The sequence below is a fragment of the Cynocephalus volans genome, chromosome 12 (assembly GCF_027409185.1).
Source record: "Cynocephalus volans isolate mCynVol1 chromosome 12, mCynVol1.pri, whole genome shotgun sequence".
NCBI lineage: Eukaryota > Metazoa > Chordata > Mammalia > Dermoptera > Cynocephalidae > Cynocephalus > Cynocephalus volans.
The window spans coordinates 29,626,233-29,654,031 of NC_084471.1; the positions used below are offsets into that span (position 1 = coordinate 29,626,233).

Sequence of the window (27,799 nt, forward strand, 5' to 3'; positions counted from 1 at the left end):
GCTTTTGATGACTGGTAACTGGTATCCTTCCAAGTAAATGCATTGCTTGATAACAAATGTTAGTTTAATTCAAAATAAAATTGTTAATAACCCTAATATTATAAATTTTAAAACTATTAACAGTAGTTGTCATAACAATTCTTTGGCTGTTTAGAGGGCATCTTTGACTATAGCTGATGAAACAAAATCCCACTCTAAAAAAATGAACTCCACAATACTTGAAGCAGTTAAATAGAAGTCAGCATTATTTACTGCAGGAAACACTGCTTATGGTTATAGTTAGTGTTACATAGTGATTTACAAATCATGAAATTCCAGATTTAAGTCTATTGCACTACAGAAATTTAATGTAGGATTCTGTTGACTGTTGAATTTGTGAGTCATAGAATTATAGAAGTGGAATAAGTTACTTCATCTCAAATATATGAATTCCTAATTTCATGGCATCACATTTTTTTCCTTTGTGGTTTTGATAAGAGTTCCCATAATTTTGATAAGACTTGCTTTCTCAACCAGTGGGATGGAACAACTTGCCAGTGTGTTGACTGAGCTTTCTTGCCTCTGGGAGAGGCCAAGGCCAAGGTTGAAAACTGGCAGCTACCTCTGGTCTGCGGGCCTGCTTCCCTTTGACCACACAGTATGGTTGATTAAAATATTTCAAATTTGATGCAAACATTTAAAAAATTTGGGAGATTCACGTGAAAATCCAGAATTCTGGTGACTTTTGGATGGTATGAAGATCTGGCAGTTGTGGACCTGACCCACCTTTGTGCATGGCACCTACTGGGAGGAGCTGAGTAGCAGCTACCCTAGGAAGAGCATGCCTCTTACTTAGTCACTCTCCAGTTGGCTGAAGTCCCCTCCCAGCCCACCTGCTCCTTTATATAGTTCTGTTCCCTTGTAAGCCTTTTGACTTTGTAGCCATCGAGCTAAAGGAAACAGTTCATTTACTCTACAAATAAAAATGTTTAATGTGTGCCTACTACTTGTTGGGGATGATTAGGTGAATGAATGGCATGGGGCTTTCCCTTGGGGTCCTTATACTCTAATGGGGGAGGAGGACACATACAAATAGTTGCAATTCTGTCATGGATAAGTTTCATGTACTTGGAGAGGCTGCTCTTCTGGATTCAAGTCACATGAACAGAGCAAGTGCAAAGCCCTGGGAGAGAAGAAAAGAATCTGAACATATGGATAAGTGGCTTCTTGAAAATCAACTCTGCTCAGAGGCTTTTTTGAAATCTTGAGGTGTTGTCAAACTTTATGTTTTGTATTTGATTTGTTGTAGTCTAGTTTGCTGTGATTTGCTTCCGCACTAATTAGCCTTGGTCTTCTCAGAGGCTGCCTAATAAGATCTTGATCTGAAGTATATGGAACTTATTAAACTTTGCCCTAGACTGAGAATGTACTTGTAAAACAATTTCAAAAGTACCATTTAAAAATAAGATTAAATACAAATCAATATATAAAAGCCACTGGTGCTATGGTTTAGCAGTGTTTTAAGGAAAATGAGGAAGGTAATTTGGTGTCCTACGACATTAAAATACAGTTAGCTAAATGGAAATAAATGGTGTCATAGGAACAATAGAATTGGCTTTATTTTTCTATTTGATGTTTCAGGAATCTTTTTTGGCTACTCTAGCCACATCAATTTTTGTTAGTTGCAGTAGCAGAGGTTTAAAATACAACCTTATCTAGAAAAGCTGGCTCCCAATCCCCCCAAAAAAGATAATGTCATGATCATAGGGCACCTAATTCATCTATCTGTTACGAAAAATGTAATATTTCATTGGAATAATGTACTTTTGGACTGGGGGCAACATTTCGTTTAGCTATTTAGCATGCTGCCTATCTTAAGGAATTATATCAGGTTTTATATTTCAAATGACAATAAACACAAAAGCAAAACATGTTGAATGTAATAATTTGAAAGTATAAATAATAAAAATCTATAATCCACCACCTGGGCTGGTGATACTTTATTTTCTTCACTATACACTCACCCCTGCATTCACTTACATTTTATCATTGAAGTTGGGAATTGGATTTGTTCCAAGAGTTGGCTTTGCTATTGGTTTATAGTACAAATTGAGCAAGTTCTCACTGGCTGCCACACTGGGAACTGAAGTAAAAGTTTTCCTAAATGTGGAACTCAAAGAGTTGAGTCCTGCCTCCTCCCCCCAACTTTATCTTTGCCACCTTTGATCTGATCTCATTTCATGAGTGCTTGTTGGTGTGGCATTTTTAAGTGTGTGAATGTAGGTTTGATACCAAGGCAAGCTCCTACTAAATTATGTAATTTTTTTCAGTTTCTGATGGATTATAGAAGCATATAGAACTGCCTGAACATTTAGACTTTATTGTCTCAGAACATCAGCTGAAATCTTATTGTCTTGTAAAGCACATTTTAATGGTGCTCATTAAGGAGATTTAACATTTCTCCCATGTCAATCATTTATATCTATTAAAACATTTTAGAAATTACAAGATTAATAACCTTATGCACCTACCGTCTAGAATAGCATATTTCCTTTTTTACATACCCCTGATCCATTCTCATGTACCACATGACTGCTTTTGAAGTAATCCCATGATGTAGATTAGTAAATCTCAATAGTTTGTAAGTTTCATTATAACCTAATAAATTTACAGTTTTCTGGCTTAAATTCAAGAGTAGACTAAAGACTTACTCAGACCTGGCAAAAGCAGCTTAGACATGATGGGCTGGTTGCACTAGATTTGAACTTGGTGCTGTTTCCTAAGTACTGGCAGAAAGCGTTAGGACTGTGAGTAACCAAAGGAGTAGGCGAATTCCTGCAGTTCGTGTTTTTCCTCTTCAAAAACAGTAAATATTTCGGGATTTGCAGGCCATGGATCTGTCTCAACTACTGCTATTGTAGTGAGAAAGCATCCATAGACAATTTGTAAACATGGGCATGCTGTCCTCTGATTTTCACTTGTCAAAAAGTACTTTTTCCCCAACCACCTAAAAAGTAAAAAACATTCTAAGCTTGTGGGCTTGACAAAAACAGGCAGTAGGCTGGGTTTGGCCAGTTGACTAGTTTGCCTGCCCCCCCGTCCCTGGCAGTGTGATCACTGGTTGCTTGGGTTAGAACCAAATGTGTCTCCTCCGTACCTTTTAAAGTGACACATGACTGTTTAGATGAAGATTAAAGTTTTGTGATAGTTTTCCTTTTGTTAATATATACATATTTTGATAAATTATGTTCAGATTAAGCATTTATCAATACCAATTTTTTTCATGACATTATTGAACATTTTTACATAGATAATTTCTTAAAGCATTTTTAAAACCATAGAGGCTTTTAAAGAAAATCAGATCTGTGCAAGCTAATTTTTAAAAAGTGACCCTTAACTTTAAGCTTTTTCAGTGTATGCAAATATGTGCATGAAACAGATAATATATAGTATTCTGCCTTTTTCAATAAGCATTACTGAAAAGACCTCTCCCTGTGGGAGCGCATCTCTGGTAACTGCACAGTATCTATTAAAATAGATTGCCATAATTTAATCCCATTTGTACATTAAATTGATGCCAGTTTCAAAAATTCTGCAACGCCTGTCTGACCATATTCTGGTTGTGAATCTTGTCCAAATATTTCTGGTGCCTAGATTCCCAGAAGTGGAACTGTCGGGTGACAGGGTTAAATATGACAGGCACTACTCAATTGCTCTCCATAAGGCTGTATTAGTTTACACACCCAGATGCTTACCTGAAGATCATTTTTAGTATCTGCATAATACACCCTTATATGGATGTATTACAAGTTAACCATTTACCCCCTTGCTGCTGGGCATTTTATTTCCATGGCTTATCATTCTAGTGCCTTATCTTGGTACATAAATCTTTGTACACATTCCTTATCTACACATTCCTTATCTACGCATTCCTGTAGATAAGTTGAATTCCTAGTATAATTACCTGGTCAAAAGGCATGTTTATTCTTAAAAAAGTTGATACACACTGATGGCAAAATAAGTGTGGCTAAAATAAAGTATTTCACTAATTTGATTAAGGAATGAATTTGAGAAGAGCAGGAAGATTTATGTTTCTATTAATGTCTGACACCGTTTGATAAGCACCAGGAAACATGAGGACAGGAGGGTGGTAATCTACAGAGATGTTTGTCAGGAGTTACAAATGCATAAGACTTAAGTAACTTTCAGAATTGTAATTCGCTGAACTCACATTAAAGTAGAGGAATTGAAGATTAGTTCCTGGTAAAAAGACAGAGAACCTTTGAGTATTTGCATCTTTGCTGTGTCTTGCTAATGCAGGCCATAGGGACTCTCATATTACTGCCAGAATTTAGCCAATGGCACTAGTCAGGAAGGTATTAAAGCAGTGAGAAAGTAGCACCAGGGATGAGATTACTTTTCAATCATCTGATTTATGCTCTACAGCTCCATGTAAAATGTTGCTAAGTATTCGGCGGGGGATATTTTAAAATAAAATTTTATTGCTTTTGGAGATGTTGTAAGTCAGTATATAAAAAACTGTAAAACCTTGAAAGATGTTAGGAACTTCTGATGTAAAAATAAACACTTAAGACAAGTCACTTATCTCTACCCCACTAGAATATAAGCTCCCTGAGGGCAGAAACTTGTTCTGTGCTGTTACCACCAATGCTAGGCATAAAGCAGATGTTGGTTATTGTGCAGCTGTTGGTAAACACTAAGAATTCATGAAATGGTTGGAAACTTCATTTGAGACAACTACAGAGCAACATTGTAGGTATAACCAATTCATTAAAAATACTTTTAAAAAACTGATGTTTAGTCCTATGTGATTGTCTACAAAATTCTGCTTAAAGAGACCGATAGAGAACTTAACTCTAATGTGAAGACTTCATTGGAAGTGCCAAGCTTCTGTTTTCCTCCAACTTAACTATCCTAATCAAAAATGAAACGACATTTGAGTAACTTCTACATGATGATTTTAAAGTTGGTCTTGGGTAAACAGTATGTTTCGGGAAACCTAATGGATGTGTGTGTGTGCCTAGACAGTTACCCTTTCAAACAGAGCTGCAATAATTACAATGATAGTAGTGCAGGAAGTTTCTGCAACATATTAGAATAAAGGAAATCTAGGATAAGAGCTCTTGATCATTAAAATATTTTAACACAACCCTGGGCGGGGGGGGGGGGGGAGATAGCAATAAATCAGACAATCAAGATGGTACACCATTAGATTGGCAAAAATAAGACGGAAAATAGTTATCAGGAGAGTACTGACAACACCTTCGTAGTGGACAGTTTCTTTTAACCCAGTAATTCTACCAGGACCATAAAGTGTACAAATGTACCGCTTGTAAGAGATAATGTTCTGATCCCCATACCAGCCAGCCACCAAAAAGATAATGCATTATGACCATCGATGAGAAAGAGTAAAGTTGTTACGGCAGAATGCCATGCAAGTTTGGAGTGTGAATGTGGTTAGGTTGAATATTTGAACACAGCATAAACCCATGGTTGAGGAAGCAATGCATTCTGCACTGAAAGGTATAGGTTTCCCCCTGGATATCCACTTTAAATATACATTTCAAAATCAAAAGCATGTACCTTAACTTTCAGAAGTTGACTGTTTGCAAATCTATTGTTTATTTTAAAAAACACACATACACACACAAAGATCATTTATTTCTATTTTTATTTGATGTTTCCAAATATAAAAAAAAGGTCAAGATTCTTACACCAGTTATTTCAAATGAGACCATGCAAAGCAATTCAGTGTGTACAACAATCATTTCTTCCCTTCAGTTCTGCTGCCTTATGCAAGAGTGTGATTGACAGAAAATTGGATGACATGTGGCTGGCTGGAAATGTCATCTGTTTACAAAAACAACAAAAAAAACCCAAACAACAACATGCAGGACAGTTTCTATTTTTGTAAGTCAATTTATAAGTATTTTGTTTTTTATTTAGGAGGCACATGGAACTGAAAATTTTAGCTGCCCGATTTAATTAAACTAACCCACAAAAAAGCACAAATAACAGTCCCAACGCTCACAGACTTTGGAGTGTTGAGATAGTAGACACTGTTATTTTTAGTAGATTCAACTACTTAGCCTGAAAACATTAGCTTTTTCTCTTAATAGAAATAAATCTTAGGGCTTTTCCTCTAGTTTTGCTAGAGTGGGTTACAGAAGAATAGTGAAGAATGCTTCATGTGAAATTTAAAGTGAAAACTGTAAAGTATTCTGTTGCATTACACAAACATTTGCTAGTTGCATAGACTAAAGACAGTTGGTTTGCTAAATGGCACTGAAGAAAATCCTGACCCAAGTGGCACTACTTAGTCCAAATGTTTCTGACCAAAGAAAATTATACAATATTTATAGGCTAACTTTAAGAGATGGTTGACATTAATACTGTACATATTTTACATGTCAAATACATAGTCCAAGAGTTTATAAAACAAGTTCATGCATTATTACCTCTAAGAATATCATATACAAGATAAACCTCCCCAAGTACTTGTGACAGCATTTCAGGTAGAAGCAGTCTTATATACAAAAACAATCCAGTTTCTCTGCTATGCTAAGTATATAATTTAAAGAAACTTCAAAGATTACTGAGAAAAAAAATTTTAGTCCACTGAAGACTAAAGTGTCAATTTGTGGGATTTAAAATGTTTCCTTTTTAAAAAATACCCAGAATACATAACATCTGTACAAAGAAAAATATAAAAATCTGGGCGATCATGTTTGATCACACTATATAATTTAGAATGAAATGTCATTGGTTAAAAGTTTTTCTACTTTACTCATTCTTTTGACAGAATTAATTTGTGAACTAACATTTATATTTAGTTCAGCTGCATTTATGGCACAAGATCTCATTTTCAAAGTGGCACCAATTTTCCTTAAGTGTAACAGCATTCTATTTTTAGCAGCAATTATATTTTTAAAGGTGAACAACTTGTAGAACAAATGTTTTAACTATACTTATTTTCTACTTTATACTCAACAGTTATAATATTTACAAAAGGCTAAAAGTCTACTTTAAAAATGATCTTTCACTCTCTCCTTCCCCACATTTTAGTCAAAGATTTTTCCTCCCACCTCATTTCTGACCTGGTTGGGGAGGTACAGGAGTTTCAGACAAGGTACCTATGTGTTTTAGATAGGATTCTTGATTTTAAGTGAGTATAAAGACAAGTATAAGACAAAATAATTCTTCATTCAGGTATGTCCTACTACCCCAAAAGTTAGTTATGTGACAAATATAGTACCTACGGACAACCTAGAAAAGGAGACATTCTACGGTACCCTAACAATCTTAAGTCTGAACAGCAAGAAGGCCATTTTACACAATGGTGATGCAGTCATCACTGACTGGCATTTAAGGTTAGACTCCAATTTTGTGGTTACTGGTAAACAAGAGAGTTTAACTGAAGAGGTGTCACTAAATTAAAAAACTGAAAATGTTTTAAAAGCAATTCACATTGAGGAAAATATGGTTCCAAGATATTCTGTGTAAAGAGATTATTGATAAAGGGAATTGGCAACTGAGCATGCTAAATAAAATTCCATGAATATAGTCTTCATGATAAGATGTATTTACTACATGCATTTTGTGAACAATATTTCCCTAAACAACTCTACAGAGGTATACTTCATGTTAAACTACTATTGTATAGGGGAAATATCCATATCAAAGTTAGTGACATGAGTTGTAAAAATTCAGACATATGAGTTGACAAATTCCCAAAAATAGCAAATTAACTTCTTTGTCAAAACAGTTATTGGACCAAACAGAAATAGCCCAAATCTGCAATTTATAAGTTAAAATTGTCAACCTATAAAAAGTTTTAGGATGGATGGATCTCTTTAATACCAAGAATATTGTTCATTAATTCCTACCACAGAAGGATTTGATGAATAATACATTAATGCTATTAATGAGAAAACAATTTAGAGGGAAAATTTACCCAGAAGTAATCTGATCTGACAAAAGAAACCAGACTGATGTCAAATGGACAAAAAACTGAAAAAATGCTGCAAAAAATTGATAACCAAGAATATATGGTTGGGGATGGGGAACAGTTAAGGCATCTAAAAAAAATTCCACATGGCTTTGGCTTATTAAAATATTTTACACTTTTTAAAAAAAAAGATTTGAAAGCATCTGAAAAACATGCAAATTGTTTGAAAACCCTGCATGGAAAATTCAGACAGTTTGCAAGCCTCATTCAGATGTTTACCAAGGAAAATAAGCCTCTCCCCATGAGACTGCACATGGTGGGAAAGGTCTTTCCAATTCTCTCTATCTTATACTAGATGGCAACCCAGAGGTCTGTGCAGCAGTTACAAACAAGGTGTTATTATCTGGAAGGGAAGGGACTGTGGTATTTCCATTGGTTGGAGAACAACCCAGCTTCAGTTTTTCCAGATATTCTGCATGTACAGGTTTATGACACTGGAGAACTTTGATTGCATCTTCTACTTTGAACCACTCTCTCTTCCTGCCTAGAGAACAGTATGACATTGGTTACCACACAAGTTAATTTTAAAAAGCAATACCCTAATAACAATGTCCCCTCACTCCCCTACAAATAACAACTTGTTTTTTAAAGAAATGGCTTACACAACAATATGTTAGGGAAGAATTTTAAGATAATTCAAATGTGGAGATATATATTCATCTTCCCTTCTCTAAAAGAAAACTAGCCAAAAATGATTTAAGATGGAAATTGGGTCTAAGTATCTAGTACGTGAATTAAGAGAATTCAGACAGCAAAAGAAACAGGAACTTACCTATATTAACAGAATCTTCCCAATCTTCTAATATTTCAGTGACTGTAAGAACATAAACATATGTTCTGTGCTTTCGGTCTTGGTTCTGCTTGAATATAAAAAGAAAAGCATTTTAATCTACAGGAACTAACCATGGACACATTTCCAAGGCAAAAAAAAAATCAGTTCTGGCATATTGCTGATTAGTACAACCTATTTCCCAGGCAAATATACTCGAAGTGAGTTTATGCAAGACAAAACACTTAAAAGTTAAAAAAAGACCAGAATTGGAGCTTCACCACCACCAATTGTGAAATTAGCTCCAATACTAAACTTAACACTTTGATTTCTGTATATTTGATATTATTTTCATAAAGAAAATCTTAAAGATTTGAATGGAATCTACATTAAAAGAACTGCATTCCTGTAGTTTTTATCCTAGGTCCTGGGGGCTAATCCTGACAACGCTTCAGTGCTATCAGGGCCTCCCTCTGTAGTGCAAACAGCTCCAGCTCCTTTAGAACATTCCTCTTAAGAGTTTTATCAAAATGCACATAAGGCGTAGCCCTACTAACCTAAACTGGCACTTTTCAACCTTGGCTGTATCACTCAGGATGAATGATTTTTTTTTTTTGGAAACCGATTCAATTAGCCTGGGAAGAGACCTGAAGTGCTGATATTTTAAAAGCTCCCAGATGAACTATGTATAGTCAGGGTTGAGAATACCTGGGTTGAGTATTTCTGGAATATTATATACTCAAACTCATTTTTTACCCATGTTAAAATTGGCACCTAGTCTTGTCTCTGTGTTAAACACAAGTTGGCCTTAAAATGAAGAGGCCCACCTTCACCCCAATTTAATCTAGCCTTGTTTGCTGTAGTTAAGACTTCAGATAACTGCCCTGATACAGTGTATTCCATCTTTGGGAAGGAATAAGAACAGCAATAAATTAGAGACATCTGTCACTTAAAACATTATCTTTCATTATTTTTAAGAATCAGTCGTCTTATTTCTACATCTGGTATAGTGGATTGAATTATATACCCCCCAAACTCCCTGAAGGTTGAATTGTGTCCCCAAAGTTTTATGTATTAGAAACTTGGCCCCCACTGTGACTGTTAAGAGGGCGGGAAATCCTATTATGGCAATTGAACGGTGGAGCCTTGAAGAGGTGATTGGATTATAGGACCATGCAGTAGTAGTGAATAGATTAATAATGGTGGTCAGAGATGAGGTTCTGTGAGCTTTAAAAGAAGAGGAGAGTCTGCCTTTTGCTCTCTCTGCTTCCACCATCTTGCAATGTAAGACCAATGGGTCACTGTCACCACCACCAGACAGACTTTGGATTTCTTAGCTTCAGAAACTGTAAGCAATAAATTTCATTTTCTTTATAAATCACCAAGTTTAGTGTACTTTGTTATAAGCAACAAAAACAGACTAATACATCTGGCGAATCAATACATTTAATTGTTATATTCACAAATTCATTAAAATCAATGGGGTGAATAGGCAGGGCAATTCTAATTTTTCCTTATATTTTCTAAGGGGAAAGGTACATTAATTGATATTTTCTGTTAAGTAGTATTTGTAAAGCACTTAATACTGTTATCTTCCTTCCCATATTATACAAGCTTTGTTTATAATGTGAGAAGTTTTCTTTGAAAACTTTGTCAGCATATTGATAAGTGTTATTTCTACCACAATATGTGAATTGTAGAATTTGAATCGCAGAAAAACCTCAATGTTTTTCAGTTTAACCAGGAGATGGTGCTATTTAACTGGGTAAAAGCAAGTGCTGAGTTCTAGAAAGTGTGAATAGTACCTCAAAGGCTTTATATAATATTCTGTATTCTGATGAGTCATCAATTCAACCAAGTGTTGTAGATTTTTTCTGAATTCCTAAAGGCTTAAAAATAAAAATTTATATGGTTCTACCAGAAAGACTAAGCTAACACTTAAATAGAATTTTGAAAAAAGGAAGGTCACCATGTTTCTTGTATACTATGCATCTAGATCTGAATCTTGGATGAAAACACACTTGAGAATAGCTTGACTCTCAGGAACTGACTTTTCTCCCTGACTTCTGTAGAGTACCCTTCACTTTTAAATTCACTCCCTAAAAATTCCATTCTGCCCTCAAAAAAATAAGGGATTATATATGCAAGAGAATTCTATTCTCATAAGCATCTATCTATTCCACGTACCTGAGTTTTGTAAGTTCATATAGTCCTTTAAGGATAAAGTCATTATGTTTTTTGTCTAATGTTATGTGCTGAAATCAATGGGTACATTTCCAGACAGAATCCACAAGAGCCTTAAGCTCTTAGGTGATACTGAAGATATTATACCTCCTAAAAAGTCTGTATCTAAACAGTATGCAGTGACCTAAAAGATAAATCTTTCTGTATCACCTCCTTTATACAGTCAAACAGAAGTAATTACTACCATACAATGCTGTATAAAATTGATGGTATATAAACTAGTTCAGTTGCTTTTACTTACCTCCCTCCTAATCCTTATGACTGACTTGTCTACTGATAGAGGAATGTCTGGTTCAGGCTGCTGCCAGATCATCTGGCTGATTAAGAAGTAATCATTAATTCTATTACCAGCAAAGAGAGGATTACTTTTGTAACTCACCTCAAAAATGCCCAGGAGTCTGCCTAATTTTCCTTTGACTCCAGCCTATTTAAAAAAAAAAAAGATGAAATGTAAAATGCTTACCTTTTCACAGTAATAAAAGTTTTACACAAGTTATACTCTGGCTATTTCAATTTTAAATATAAACACAATAGGCCCTCCCATACCAAATCACCATTCTTCCTGCTTCTGTGAGGTTTTTTGGTTGTGTCAAGATTCATGACCTGTGGTTTGCTATGAAACATAGCTTAATTTGTTCCACACTGCAACTTCCTGTTGATCAGATTTATTGTCACTTATTTCATAAGTTGCAAGGACTGATCAAAAATTAGACTTGCTACCAATTTTGGACAAGCTTCATGAATGAAAACAGACTTTTCTGTATGAACTAATTAAGTAAATAGACTCTTCCCCCTTCTTAAAGATCTGTCTTTCTCCTTTCTTTTCACTTGGGTCAGGAGGTACAATTCTTTCTACATGCTTCTACTGCCAAGTCCTCATTTCTTATACCTCGCATACTGTACCAGACTGACTACCATTTCAGTGTATTCCCCATTCAAATCCTTCCTACAAACTAATACACTGGTACATACTGTTTTAAGTAGAGGAAATATTCTACCTAAAACGTGTGGCTGGCCAGTTTGCCCAGCTGGTTAGAGCACGGGTTGATAACACCAAGGTCAAGGTTTCAGATCCCCTTACTGGGCAGCTGCCTAAATAAATAAATAATAAATAATATAAAATGTGTTCTTCCCTAAGGAAACTGCTCATCCTCAAGACCCACATCTATGGAACCTTTCAGGCTATACACCAAAGCCCAATGAGAGCATTCACTTCCCTTTTATACCAGAACTGCTGTTTAATAATTTTTTATGGCACTTCTGTTCTGTTTTGCCTATGAGTAAAAGTAAGTTGTATCTATTATTATATAAATGTAAGACAAGCTGGACATGTGTGCTCTTATGCACAAGTGTGCACCACATTTTACTCAACTTTAAGAAACAAGTTAAATAAAAGCCATTTGCTTCTTATTCACTGAAGAATTATAGCACATGATTAATGTCTCTGTGCATTCTTGTTCAGCGTTAATACCAACCTTGCTCTGAGACAAGACCATCCTGTTTTACACTGAATGTATATCAAACAATAAATCTTATCAACAGGAAGTTGCCTGTTATACAATTCTGGGGGACTTCCACATTGATTTTAGCTCTGTTTTACCAGGTAAAAAAATAATCTGCTTAGCAAAATGCTAACTATAGTCATGTGCTTTAAAATGTTGCATCAGACAACAAAAAAAGCACTCCTGTGACCTGCCTGTCCTCTTGCCTTAGTGTTATGTAGCAAACTGCCATGTTTGTAAACCTCACACAGAAGCCTCTCCTGTAAAACCTCAAAATGTGAAAGGAGAACACACAAACCACTGCTCGTCTCACCTCCTCATAAACTTCCCTCACGGCGGCGCCACCAGGCTCCTCTTCGGGCTCCATTCCTCCTCCTGGGACAATCCACTGGTCGGGGTACCGACTGCTGCTCACCAACAGCACCTGCAAGGCCAACCATCAGTGTATTCTTCCAGCCTGACAAGCACTATGGATATAAACATTCTCAAACCTCTGCAAGGTTTTCACTCTATTCTAGATTAACCCATCTTTTCATTTCGTTTACATTATTAGGGGTACATGTTATATACCACAGAAAAGCAATGGACAGCCTTCGTAAACACCATCTTTCTGAAATCAGAATTCAACATTAACATGATCACATTACTAAATCATTCTGTACCTAATGAAGTCACTAAAACTACCAGATTCAATTAGTAGAACTCCAATTTTTGGACACTGTAACAAAGGTTAAAAGCAGAGACATGGTTTATTAGCTCTAGGGTTGTGTGTACTGAGGTTTGTGGTCACATGAGTTATTCTTTAGTTACAGAATCTTTAGTTTTTCTTCCAAATTCAAGGAAATATGACCACAAGCAGGTCACTCTGTTCCCTCACCTACAAAATGTAAGAATACTTAGAAGATGACGGATGCTGTGAGAAAGGAATAGTGAAACGCATGTAAACCCAATGTGTGATTCAGAGTGCTTGTTATTTTTATTCTTATGATTGGGTGGAAAGAGGCGCTCTTCATATTCCAAACTTGTAATAAATGAGCAAAAGTAGCTCCACTTTGATAACAAGCAGCTATAATTTATGACCTGGAATAGGACTGGCAAACTATAACCCACCACCTGTTTTTGTACAGTCTGTGAGCTAAATAAAAATGGGTTTTACATTTTTTGATTATGTGAAATTCAAATTTCAGTGTCCATAGATGCAATTTTGTTAGAATCCAGCTATTCATTCATTTTTACATATTATCCATGGTTGCCTCTGTGCTGCAACAGCAGAGGTGAGTAGTTGTGACAGAGACTGTATAACCTGCAAAGCCTAAATGATTTTTCTGGCCCTTAACGGGAAAAGTCTATGGACCCTAATCAAGAATAGCATTAAGCTTGAAGTATGTAAACCCTTTTTTAAAAAAAGCAACCCACTATATTAGCACAGACAAATAACCAAGAGGATAACTTTTTAACAGTACCCAAAACAGGTATTATATATGCATCTTATAAATGAAAATTTGTGGGCTAGGTTAGTTTGAAAGTCACTCAAGTTAAAAAAAAAAAAAAAAAAAAAGCTATGATAAACAATCAAGTGATATTATGAAGGTAAAAGTGCCTTAACCAACTTGAACAGAAATGTTTGCAAAATTATTGTAGTATACTGCCTTAAAGTAAATTTAGAGTTCTCCCTAGAAAAATACATCACGTTGAGAACAAAGTTTAAGCTTCAGCATGGGCACTGACTTTTTTTGACATACATGCCAGCAGTTCTATCTGCTCTACTCTCCCTACTGCCAGAGGAGCTGCTGGCCCTTAAGAGTTCACAGCCACACAGGTGTCACCTCCTACTTGAGGTAAATGACAGGCACTTAGCCTTCCACAACTGTTAAGCGTTTCAGGCTGACAGCAGTTCAGCAACTCCCACCTTTCTCCCCAACCCCCAAAACACTGAGTTGGAAGCTAAGATAATACCTATTTGGGCATATAACCCCATCACTGGGAAAGCAGCACACCCTCTGCCTATGGACATACCAAAAGCAGCACTTTGGAGCAACGACCAATTAATGCTCAAGGGGTCAGCATCGTTTCTCTCATTCTTGATATAGTCAGGACTCTACTGCTTCCACCAATACCATTCCTTCAAGCCAATAACTGGCAGAACAGTGGCAAATCTGGAGAAAGCACTGCCAATTAACATAACAGTTGACAAAGACTTAGCTGAAATATTAATGGCTGTCTTTGAAGGTATCATCAGGTCTAAATATAGCAATTTTGGCAAAATGAAATTTAAGACAGCCATAAATTTAAGCTTTCTTAAATATTAGAAAATAGGGCTTAAGTATCAAAATTAAAAACTAAACAGCCAGAGTAAGCAAGTCTAGCAAGTACTAGAAGACACAGGTTTGAACTTGTTTCATACCTTGATATACACAATGATGGGCTAATAAACTATCTGTAAGTAAATCAGCTTCCTTGTCTGTAAAGAGAAATAACTATCCTTGTAGAAATGTTGAGTGTTAATAAGTATTAAACATCTTAGATCCTGCCCTAAGCACTCACTGTTGGCTATTACTAGCTCTCTGTTCTTCCACTGGTTAAGCTGAATCAGCCTACCAAGAATTAGGCTTATTCCCAAATTATGCCAGTTGTTCTTATTTTATAATTACTGAGAATTAATGATGAAATGAGGGCAGAAAGAAATGTATCCAAAAGACTCTGCAAAGATTCATTAAAGGTGGGCTATTAGGGCTGATCCGTGGCTCACTTGGGAGAACCAAGTCAAGGGCTAAGATCCCCTTACCAGTCATCTTCAAAAAAAAAAAAAAAAAAGATGGGCTATTAAAAACTGATATCAAATTAAGTACGGATGAGACTACTATAAAAGATTTGAAAAAGGAAATAAAAAATCCAGAAAGAGCCTGCAAGAGTCTCTATTCTCAAATTCTATTTTAAATAAAGTCAAACTGCAAATCAGATTTCAAAACCTTTATATTTTATTCCAAAGGGAGGCTTATTGAGGATCTATGGTAATCAAAGGCTTTGGGCCCAATATTAAGACTGACAAATGTAAGCTTTTAAGTTAAAGTAAAAATGTTTAAGGTCTACATATCTCGCATGACTGGAAAAGCAGACAGCAGCTACTGGTCCTGACTGCAGAGTTAGAAGCCTAGTTTCTTCTGCCTGGATGAAACTCTTGCTACACAATTCTATGCTCTGTAGGCAACTTTCTTGATTATCCTGTCCCATTATGAAGTTGGCTACCCACTGAAAAGTACATCCTCATTTAGTAAACAGGTTGTGTTAAAACCATGGATATTCAAAATGTTTGAGTCCTGGAAAAATGAAATTCAAAGTGTTGTGTATCCAGGTCAATGACTAATATGTTCCTAATTCTCCAAGATAGTCTTTAGAACTAAATTATATAAGGTTTAATAATGTTGAAAAATCCATTAGTATAGTTTCTTTTTCTGAACATTTAAGCTTCGGAGTTAAAACCAAACCTTTATATGCAGGACATTAACATATGACTAAACTTTTTTTCCAAAAACCAGTGACATGGGACTCCTGCATGGTTCAACATCTCCCTTCCATAAATTACTTTTTAGAAAGCCTCATGAAAACAGATCTATATACATTTTGAACAAGTGATTTAGCCAAATCCAAGAATTTATCATGCAAGAGTACCATTACATTCCAAAAAGATTAAATTTATTTTTTTCTTTGTTTTTTGGTGGCTGGCTGTATGATTTTGTGTCATAACCCATGCTCTAACCAACTGAGTTAACCAGCCAGACCCCAAAAAGATTACATTTAATCAAACCATTAACTTCAAATGTATCACTGGGGCGGGGGGAATGATCGATTTAAATGAGTAATTATTATCTATGGCATAGAAATAATTGACATCTAAACTACTAGCTTAAGAAAGATTTGTTGACGTCCATCTTTTGGTAATGGTAGATTTGAAAACCAGTATGTTGCAGAAGGCACTTGTCTACTCATCAAGACTGACAAACTAGCAGATGGAACTGAGCTCCTACATGCCCCTGACCTGTCAATAATCCCAGTCTATCCTAAACCGTGCTACTTTTGGACTTTTTGTTCTTTTTGAGATTCTAGAACTGCACTGGCTAACACAGTCACCACTAGCATCATATGCCTATTTAAATTTAAGATTAAATAAAATAAAAAATTCTGTTCCTCAGTCCAATAGTCATATTTCAAGTGCCACATGTGAGTAGTGGCTACATATTGGACAACATTGATCTACAGCATCTTAAAGGCACATTTTTTTCAGACCAGGTAAAACACGTAACTGTTAGTCATTTATCAATTTATAATTCCATGAAGAAGATTACCACTTTAGGACAGTTATCTCAGTTGGTTAGAGTACGCTGCTGATAACACTAAGGTCCACAGTTCAATCCCTGTACTGGCCCACCAAAAAAAAAAAAAAAGAAAGAAAGAAAGATTATCACTTTAAAGCTCTTTCCAAAAGAAAACCAGAATCATGAAAATAAGCTAGTACAAAAAAAAAAAAGTATCATGTACATGGCATCCAAACTAAATCCATTCACATTGTCTTTACAATCTTCATTCTCTAGATAACAGTCTTTAACTCTTGTCAAATAAATAATAATTCAGCATAAACTGTCCAGCTTAAGGAGAAGCACTTTGGAGAAAAAAGTTACTAATTTTGTTCCACATTTACTAATTTTGAGATGTTGAACAAGGACCTCTAGGTTATGGAAAGATGAATATAGATGTCTCTCTCAAAGAGCTTACATTCTTGGAGGTGGGATGGAAGAATAAAGTCACATAGTAGGTACGATATTTTGTGGCTGAAAATAGCAAGAAAATATAGATCTATGTAAATCTATATTGGCAACAGATCTATATAAATTTTGGACAAGTGATTTGGTCCAATAACTTATTACCCAAGTCCCTTGACATTCCCAAAAGATTAAATTTGATCAAATCATTAACTTCAAATATATCTTTCAAAAAAAGATCAATTTAAATGAATACTTAATACCTGTGGTACAGAAATGACTGGCATCTAAACTAACTTAAGAAAAGAGATTTGAGGGCCGAGCCCGTGGCGCACTCGGGAGAGTGTGGCGCTGGGAGTGCCATGCGCTCCCACCACGGGTTCGGATCCTATATAGGAATGGCCGGTGCACTCACTGGCTCAGTGCCGGTCATGAAAAAGACAAAAAAAAAAAAAAAAAAAAAAGAAGAAGAAGAGATTTGATGCAGGTGTGATGGTGATGGTATGAATTTCATTTAGATTTCATTAAATATTTGCTCATTCATCTCAAGTACTTCATTGAGGAGTCCAAATGAGGGCAAGGGCACATTTGGGGGGTGGGGGTGGGGGAGGTGGTGATGAAGAAAGAGCAAGAATTGAGGGATACACTCCACAGACAAGAGAACAGACAGGGCCATGACGCATGTCTGCCTGGGTGGGAGAAATATATCTAAATAGCATGAGCAGAGATAAAGCCAATTAAAACACCCCCCCCCCCCCCCCCGCCATAAAAATGAGTGAACAGGTTTTTAACCTGATGCCAGCTCATGGGACAGCAGGTAACCCCAGTTAACTGGCGCCTGTCATGGGCATGAGGAAAGGCTATGAAAGCACACCAACTGTCCCCAGCACAAGAACAATACTGATGAGGAGTTGATACCACTGTTTATATTTTAATTAGGCATACAACAGAAGACAAAATTACTATTTTTAGGCAAGGTGTTGAGATTTAAGATGAACACATGTGAACCTGTGTTTTCTATTTTTTTTTTTTTTTTTTTAAAGATGACCGGTAAGGGGATCTCAACCCTTGACTTGGTGTTGTCAGCACCACGCCCAGCCAGTGAGTGAACCGGCCATCCCTATATAGGATCTGAACCCGTGGCCTTGGTGTTAATCAGCACCGCACTCTCCCAAGTGAGCCACTGGCCCGCCCCTGAACCTGTGTTTTCTTTTCTTTTCTTTTTTTTTTTTTTTTGTCTTTTGTGACCGCCGCACCGCGGGCGCACCGGCCATCCTTATATAGGATCCGAACCCGCGGCGGTGGGAGCACTGCTGCGCTCCCAGCGCCGCACTCTCCCAAGTGCGCCACGGGGTCGGCCCTGAACCTGTGTTTTCTAAATATCTACTACATAGCTCCAAGCACCCTTACACCTGCTCTATTTTAGAGGGTTGTTAAGGTTACACACATGAAAGCCAATTTTATGTTTACACAGCATTTTAAAGTTTTCAATATTATAGCTATAGGACCATTTCTCTTTCCAGAAAAGGGTTTTGCCAAGTTAAAAAGCCTAAGATTATATTACAATAATTGGGGATGGTGCTAGTGAGATGTACTGTAGTGGCACATTATCACTCCAGAACTATCAAGAAATCAGAAAGAATTAAGCCTTTTCTAAAGTTGAAGTTGCTTGGAATTTGGTGAAGATGACAACCGTTGATCTAGATTTTTCTGGACTACACTTTTTTAGAATTACTAAAGCTAGTTCAGATTTCCCAGCCAGCTGTCAAAAAAAAAAAAAAAAAAAAATTGTTTTGTAAAAAGAATGCAAATTAAAAAAATCAAGAGTCCATTCAGCACTGTTTTCCAAAGGTCTAAATTAATAAGAAGGTATACTTTCACCATACAAGATTTAGCTATCTTCTTCTAATTAAGAGTTTTCTAAGCCAGATAAGAGATTAGTTTCCCAATATTAAACAACCAGAGAAAACACACCTTTCTGTTACTGCAAATTTAAAGTCTTCCTTTTCACAAAATTTTTTTTTTGAGACTAATGAAAATGCCTGGTATAGTCAACAACTAAAACTTTCTTTACATGAACTTTCGGAATGCAGTTACTAAGCACAGTGAGTGTTTTTACTACATATATACTCAGGTTTCTCAGTTTCATTATACCTTTTCTACTAAAAGCCCACGTGCAAAGCAAACTGCTAATATCTTCTACACATGTAGAAATCTGAACAAGTCTCAGCACAATTTATTATAAGGGCTTTTTAAAGTTTGTTTTGGGGAAGCCATTTACTGAATCATAATAAAATTAAACACAATGCTTGTTTTCCTTGCAATTATATTGATTTCAGACAATGGGCAGCTCTCCTAAGCCCCTCCCACAAACACTGATAGAATCTAAATCTACAGAACCATAACACAAAGCATTATCATTCAATACTTCCAAAAGTATACTAACAACCATCTAGACATTTCTATAACATCCTCAAATCTACTAGCTCTATAATATAGTTAGTAAGCTAATTAATGCTCTAAAAATGGTACTACTGAAGTAACAAAGATGGGTTATAAAAGCTCATTCAGTAAGAAGACACGCTCACAGCTGATAGAACCATACATGGTCATTCAAAGGCTTTAAATTTCTATTAGATGTTCCGAATCCATGAAGTTGGCAATCTGTCACATTAGTGATAAGATGACAGAGATGGAAGTAGACATCCAACCTTCCAGATAAACGAGGGCTCAGACCAAAGGAAAGATTTATAAAAGGGGGAAGCTACTTATTCCACCAGGTTGTAGAACCAGACTTGAATCACACTCGAACCCCAAAGCTCTTAGAGTGGTGAAAAATGGAAACATCTCTTCTTTGTCCATTCAACCTGACCACCATCACTTACATACTCCCGCTACTACATCCACCTTACCCCCTCTTTCCACTCCCCTTGCATTGTAGAGTCATTTCTCATACCTTTTTCCTAGACACTGTTTTAAGCATGTAGAATGAAAGTATTTATTGATATTTAAGTATCAATAGTGTACTGACAGTGGTCAACTTGGAACCAGCCCTGAGCTTACCAGATGGTTTGTCTGTGAATTGGAATGATCTATTATTTCTATACACTATATCATCCAACAGGTCCAGTTATATTGTTTCTATACCCTATTTCATCCAACATCTCACTGGAGACATGTAAGAGTGTGCAAACTAAAAAATGGTGTTCAATGTCTATGTAATGCAGTTATGCCACCAGAGGTACATGCGATCATTAATCCTCTCTAACCAGCTGGCCCCCAAATTGCCATTTGTGTTTCAGCTTTTACCCCTAAAACTGCTACTGGTCATGGGCTGCCTCTGGGAGCAACTAACCACTACAGATTACCACTTCTGTTCTAGGGGTGGGGGAGGGGAGAAGCTATCCAGAGAACCCCTCAAGTGATCTCTAAATCTAAGAATCAAGAGTTTTATTATATGAGTTGTAGCTTATAAGCTGTTTTGGGGTTGTCCCTCCTTCCCACATTATTATGAATCAGGACATTATAATGAAAAACTATGAGATAACTTACCTCTACTATAGTTAACTATTTCACAGGAATTTAGCCAAAATTAGACTAGCAGCATATTAGGAACAGCCACTACACACAGATATTTTAATAGAACATAGGTAACAACAATAGTTATAAGTACTAACCAGTTACCTACTGCTATTATTAAGGTATTACTTTTTGGACTACAGAGGCACAGAGAATCACAAATAACAATTCCTTCTGCTAAGCTATATTTAACCCAAATTAGATTATACGGCACTGGCAGATAGATGTATTATCAGTAATGGTGAGTCAGGTTGATCATGACATTTCCTCCTAGCACATCAATGTTTTGAAGTGATGGGGTAGTAAGCTTTTTCACAATTAGAGAAAGCCTTGATATACGAAGATCCTAAGAAAAAAAACCGACAAAAATTCTACAGAAGTGCCTTCCTTTGAAGGAAGTGGCTGGTTTGGTGGGCCTACAAAGCCCTTCTTTAGATGTTGGAGAGCTACACACAGTGATGAAGAGGCTGATGACCTTCAAAAAAGGCTACCTTTGGACTGTATTTAATTTTAATGCAAGTGCTCTCCATGAAGCAAATATCTTCAAGGACTTAAATCTTTGAGGTAGTATTAGTCCAAGAGTATACATCTGAACAGGGTTGACTGATTCTTATTAGGACTGTTACTGTTTATATCCCCGCCCTCCCCCCAGTGGCTGGCCAGTACAAGAACTGTTAGTTATTAGAGCTCTGGTTTTGGAGTTCTAGGTTCAGTTTTAGGTTTTGAGACTCTACCTTTCCCACCGAGTCTTAGTTTTACTGCATTATTTTGTAGAACTCAGATTTTTCAGGAATATATATATTCAGCATTATAGCAGACCATCCGTAGAAGAGGCAGTAACAAGTCCAATGGACGAGTAGTGGTCAGTTAAGACTGACCTATTAATGCCTCTCTTGCAACCAGGCCTGGATTCCACCCAGGATCAAGTCATTTCTATTTCTCCCCTTAGAAGTCTATCCTATTTTGCTTCCAGATCACTGTCAAGCTTGAATACATCTAAAATCTAAATGTTCTTTGTTCAAAACTAGAGTTCCTTTCTTGCCTAGCAACTTCTTAGCCTTACATTTCAGGTGCTTAGTTTTTCAACTATTACTTGTTTAATGCTGTCCTAAGCTGCAGCCCAACTAGATCACAGTCCCTGGTCTTACTCTACTTGGGATGCTCGGTCCCTCCTTTCCCACTCAACTGAAATCCAACTCCAAATGACTCACATTGGATCTTAGCCCCAGAGCACCTGACGGCACTTTCATTTTACTTTATATTCCTTTCTACCAGTCATTTGTCTGAGCCTCCCCTACAGAATGTGTCTTAGGAGCTGAGACTTTTCATCTTTGCATTATCTCTTCAAATTAACACATATGCAAATATGTTCAATGGAACACATGTCGGGTTACCTATTCATAAAGGTACTGTCATCTTTCACTGTACAACACAGTAGCCCAGCTACTGTATGGGACAATTATCTGTGGGCTTGTCTGGAAGCCCAACTGCCAAAGCTGAGGGTGGTTCTCCAGAGAAATAACTAGCTGCAGAGCCAGGTCAAATAAACATGAGATTTAGAAACAAAGGACCTGGTCTCAAAAAGATCTGCCAGTTTCTGTGACCTTGCACAGTGTACCTCTGCTACCTCATTTCTTCCTACACAAATGCTAATTCTTATTTACCTCACAGGGCAGAAAAACGATGAAATGGAAAAAAATATAAAGCCACCTCCAAAAGGAAATAGACTGCTGTTGGGACGACGTTATATTCCAGAACAACCTATTCAAAAGTATGACTTACTGAGGACTCCATTACAGGCAGAGCCATATGAGAGCACTGCACAGCTTCTGGGGGTCAAACAGCACTCTTTTATTTCAATTTATACTCTATAAATGTTTCATCCCCAAATAAAACATACATGTAAATTTCCTAATCAGGGGCTGGCCGGTTAGCTCAGTTGGTTGGAGCATGGTGCTGATAACACCAAGGTCCAGAATTTTATCTTGTACCAGCCAGGTGCCAAAAAAAAAAAAAATTAAATAAATAAATAAACAAATAAATAAATCTCTTAACTAGGATCTTAGTGTTCTTAACCCAGTAGAGGGAAACATTTCTCACCTATTAGCTAAAGAGAGGTGGGTTCAAGCTGGTTTGTATCCTATTCTTGTAAGGCTGGCAATGTAATTTCAACAGAGTGGGAACAAATTCCTAGCAAAACAGTAAGGTGTCCAGGAAAGCTAACAAGAGTTTATTCTGTAACTACCATGTAATAGAAAGAGCCTCAACTATATATCACCACAGAAATAACGATTCTGAAGAGCTAAAACAGATGTTAAAGCTGGCTGTGCATTTTACTTAGAGAATTCCAGAGTCTTCCCTCAGAGACTCGTTTGGATTCTCAGATTTACAAAGTTCTACATGACGGATTTCTCTAATGTATTTTCCAAATCTTGCTCCTTACTTTGTCTAATGGCACTAGTCTCTTGACTCAACTACAGGCTATGAATTTAGTATTATTTATTACAGTAGAAAGGTAAGGTAATTCCTGAAGCTCTTGTCACTTTGCTTTACCATATTCACAATACAGATCATTTCAATTTCCTGCAATCCCCCATATTTTTCCTTAGGGATTTATATTTTTACAAAGCCTGAATTCCAAGTTCACATTACGGCTAGACTTCAGTTATCATCAGAAAGGCTTCCAAGCTTAGCCTCACAAAACCTCACTCATTCAACAAACAGTAGGGACCAGATCCTGAATTCTGACCCTACCACTTCCTGTGTAATTTGGGCAAAGTAGTTATGCCTTCCAACTGTCTCCTCATCTATAAAACAGGAATAACCAGCACCACCTCCAAATGTTAAAAGGATTAAATGTAACAAACTTTCTTCTCGCAATGCACCTTGTCAGCGTTCAAATATGATTGATTATACAATGGTGAGCGCGTCATACAATATCCTTGCCCTACCTTATCACTTTTGGCTATTCTACATTCAAAATTTGCTTTGCCCTAACATGGCTACTCCCTCAAAGACCTAAATCTTTTTTTTTTCTGAAATGCACTTAATGCTTGTTCACCTTGTTCACTTTGTAAATATTAAAAACCTTTCACCTGGTAGTTTCTAGCTCTCCTTAGTAGCTTCATCACGAAGATACAGACTGTTTCCCTGGAAACTCCTTCAGGATTTAGGTTTAACACTTCAAAGCCCCTGACTGAGCACTGATCAACCAACCTAAAGGACTTGGTTTCTTTTCAAAAAACAAAAGCAAGAGTTTGAAGAGCAGAATTGTCAAGCACTTGATTTTTGTTAACAAGAACAACTAAGCCACCGAGTGTACACTATGTCACACTTATCATAACTACAAGGAGTAGCAACAAGAAGCCATTAAATTCCCATCTCCAGCTTCAGTCTAGTATTTTACTGGACATAGTTGGTTATGGAAGCGGAACTCAAAATGTTAACTTTTTCCGTGTCTAATCATTTTAGGAATGGCAATGCTAAAAGATTTTGATCAGCTGCTAAACGACTATTATTGCTCTAAACAAATCTAAAACAGTGAGCCATTTTAAAATTAAATAAATGTAAATGAAATAAGTTAAAAACCGCTCTCCAGGGAAACCCCAAGGGCCTCACTATCAACCCGATGCAGATGGGTAAATTAGACAAGACTGATTGCCTGCACTTCCAGATGTCAAGCCCAACAGCAAAGAAGCCTTGATAAATACACTGAGCGCTAGAGATGACTGTATGAAAACAGCAACTTTGCCCACCTCCAGTCCATCTTCTCCCTTTTGGCGTTACTCCACATTTTCCAATAACCATCTTTCTGCAATCAGAAAACTTTACAAGAGGACGCCGTTTTGAAAAATCAAGTATAATTATGCCAACTGCTTGTGAGTTAATGGATCCACTTAAAGCTGAAATTGCCAAAACCAGACCGAAGGGATTTTCATTTTAAAGTACGAGGATTCTGCTACTCCACAAACATGCCTCGATTTAATCCGAAAACGCAAACTGCCGTAACACGGAAGGAAAATGCAAAAGCAGCAGGAGGGCTCTGCAACACTCACGCCATTTCTACCCTCTCCGTTAGCCCTCGAGGTTTATCCGGCTTTGAGCTCAAGTCGCACGTTAAGATGGTGACTCTCGCTAGGGGAGACCTTCACGGCCCGGGCCCCTCCCGGGAACAGGAGGCTTCTCAGCCCCGGACCTCACGAGGGCCCAGACGGAGAACGTCGGGCTGGGCGAGCCCCTTTGTCTCCTCTATCAACCCAGAGGAAGGAAGGAGGGCGGGCGGGCGGGAAGGAGGAAGGGGGGCTAATCCCTCCCAGCCCAGCAGCCAGACGGAGGGTCGGGGGGGGGAAGGGGAAGGACCCCCGCCCCCCTTCCCCGCCGTCCCTGGCGCCCCCAAGGAGGGCAGCGTACGCGCCGGCCGGCCTCACCTCGTCCTCCTGCTCGCTCCGGAAGCACAGGCACGCCGCCCGCTTCTTGAAGCCCTCGCGGTCATAGGTCCGCGTCTGGTTGGGCTTGAACTTCATCATAGAGGCCGGCTCTTGCTGCCGCTGCTGCTCCGGCCGCCGTTGCGGGGCTCCGGCCGCCGCCACCCCGCCGGGGATTAGGGGCGAGGGCGAGTCGGGGCGCAGGGGCGCCGGGCGCGCTGGCAGGCGAGGAGAGGCGGTGGCAACCGGAGGGGCAGCGAAGCCGGTCAGTCCCGGAGCCGGCGGCCGCTCCGACGCGGTGCAGAACGCGAGTGTCGGTCACTGGGGCCCGGGTGCCGAGATGAAAGCGCCACCTCTGCTCGGGCGACCGCCGCTCTCCATGGAGCCCGCTGCCCGCTCGCCTCCGCAGCCTCCTGCCGCTGCCGCCAGGAGAAGAGCGAGGCTCGGGAGCTGCAGGCTCGCGCCACCGGGAGGCAGTTCCGAGAACCGGTGCCGAGTGGGCAACAGCGCCGCGGCGGCTGCGCGCCTCCCCCTCCGCCCCTATTTAAGCGAGGCCCGCGCTCGCCCCGCCCCTCGCGCGCCCCGCCCTGCGCGCTCCACTGCGCCTGCGTACGGGGACCGTTGCGGCGGGGCGGGAGGCGGGGGTGTGGCCCCCGCCGCCAGTGGGCGGGGTCGCGCGCTCCAGGGCTCCGGTTCGGCGGGGCCTCGGGGCTGGTGCTGGAGCCGAGCGGGCAGTGACCTTACCCCGATAAAGTGCCAGTGAATGAAAGGAAACCCAGCTGCCCTTCTTCCCTGTTTATAAATCCCGCGACTTTCCCCTGAGAGACCCTAAATATCATCTCCACGAGAGGGGAATTAACTACATACATCCGCAGCAAAGTTGCACCCTGGTCAGGAAATGCCAAGAGGCATTGCAGCGACTGCAGAGACTCTGCGCTGACTAGACACGTCCAGAATTCTCCTGTGTAAAGCGAGGAGAGAGGATACTAAAGGCCGAGAAAGGTTAAAACATTAAGGGTTTTTGTTTGTTTGTTTTCCCGGAAGAGGAGGAATTTTATTTAAACCTTTCGTTGGGGGGTGGCTTGTATTCTTTCGAGAGTCAGCTCAAGCTTGAACATTTCTTTGAAGCTGTCTATAAGATCCCCCACTTGTTCCACCTTCCAGAATGTATTCCATTAATACTGGCAATGGCTAATATTTATTAAGTAAATGTACCTCATGCTAAGTAACAAGGACTGCTGGATGCAGGGGCTACAACACTAAGTATAATGGAATTTCTGCTCTCTGGAAGTTGACACTCTTTTGGGGACTTGGGACAAACAATCTCTACATTTGAGAGTGTTATGGAAGGGCTAAGATAGGAGTTAGGAGGCCTGGTGTTAAGGAACCTCAAGAGAACCCCTCATTCACTCCATTCTGCCCTACCACGGAGGCCCAGATTGCTTAGGTCTGGGCACGTCCCTTTCTTGGTTGGTTTATTTTTCATTCCTGGAGGGCCTACTGTGTGCTAAGCACAGGCATCTAACAAATCAGTCAGCCCCTGCCCCTCCAGGAACTTAGGCACCTGAGAGCAAATACTAAACAATCTCACAAATTTTTCCTTGTAAACTACAAATGTGATGAGGTCTAAGGTGGTGGAGGGTTTCATAAGCAGATTTGATCAGATCTGCAAGTCAGAAAAAGCTTCCTGGGACAGACAGCAGGGCAGGAGCTGAGGGCTGAAGGAGGAGGAGGAGCTAAGTAGACCAAGAGCTGATGAACTTTCAAGGCAAAGGGAACTAAGATGTATGCAAAGCCCAGTGGGGCAGGGCGTGAGAAGAGTGCTAAGAAATGAAAGAAGGCCCTTGTGGCTGCAGAGGGGAAGGGAAGCTGGCTCCATCTCAGGCAGTGAGGCCTGACCACTGAAAGCCTGGGGACCCTTGGGGAGCTCAGGGCAGGGCACTGGTCTTTCCATTCTAGACTCTGACCTCCTTTAGATTTGGTACTGCTGCATCTAACTCATTTTATTAGCCCCAGAGCCCTGCAGATGCAAGTTTGCAGAATGAGTGAATGTTGAATAAGTGATTTAAGGAATGAGGCTTCAGCACAACTGGACATCTTATCAAGGCTGTGCAGAGACATTTTCTAAGCTTTAGCTTTCTTATTGAAGCCACTTGAAGTTTTCGGGCAGAACACACTTAGCTAGGAACCCTAGTATGGCTAAAATTCAAATATTATTTTTAGATACTTTGTTCACATCAATAATCACTATGGTCCTTTTTTTTCTTAAAACTCTTCAGAGATCTGGCTCCTATCTGGTGCTCAACAGATAATAGCTGATTGAATGTTGGTTCACTCAAGACTTTTGCATGGATCAAAATTAATTGAGAAGGAAAGAGAAAGATGTTTGGAACCAAATTGCTGTTGAGAAGAAAAGCAATAGGACAAAACCAGTGAGTGTGAACCCAGGGCCACTTGTTTCAGCTTCTAGGCGACTGGTCTTGGTCAAAAAAACTTTGGCTTCAGTTCTCACATGC

At 38.7% G+C, this 27,799-nt stretch overlaps 1 protein-coding gene across 2 annotated transcripts; it reads right to left on the bottom strand.

Annotated features, from left to right (window-relative positions):
• Positions 1-5,654: 5,654 nt before the first annotated feature.
• NUDT4 (nudix hydrolase 4) lies at positions 5,655-25,790 on the bottom strand. 2 transcript variants are annotated; one of them, XM_063075528.1, is made up of 5 exons: positions 25,287-25,790; positions 12,837-12,947; positions 11,401-11,445; positions 8,781-8,865; positions 5,655-8,492 (listed from the first exon to the last, which is right to left on the bottom strand). In XM_063075528.1, exons 1-5 carry the CDS (start codon positions 25,383-25,385, stop codon positions 8,290-8,292), a joined length of 543 nt encoding a protein of 180 aa, XP_062931598.1. In that variant the 5' UTR covers positions 25,386-25,790; the 3' UTR covers positions 5,655-8,289. The 2 variants fall into 2 exon arrangements, with proteins under 2 accessions (XP_062931598.1, XP_062931597.1); XM_063075527.1 differs by having other exon boundaries at positions 8,781-8,868.
• Between the last annotated feature and the right edge of the window lie 2,009 nt (positions 25,791-27,799).

What these genes read in the sequence shown, in the direction of transcription:
- NUDT4 (XM_063075527.1), bottom strand. Translation starts at nt 25,385, where the DNA reads ATGATGAAGTTCAAGCCCAACCAGACGCGGACCTATGACCGCGAGGGC. An exon ending in GGAGCGAGCAGGAGGACGAG is followed by an intron (nt 12,948 to 25,286) that starts GTGAGGCCGGCC and finishes TTGGCCTTGCAG; the next exon opens with GTGCTGTTGGTGAGCAGCAG. An exon ending in GACTCCTGGGCATTTTTGAG is followed by an intron (nt 8,869 to 11,400) that starts GTGAGTTACAAA and finishes TTTATATTCAAG; the next exon opens with CAGAACCAAGACCGAAAGCA.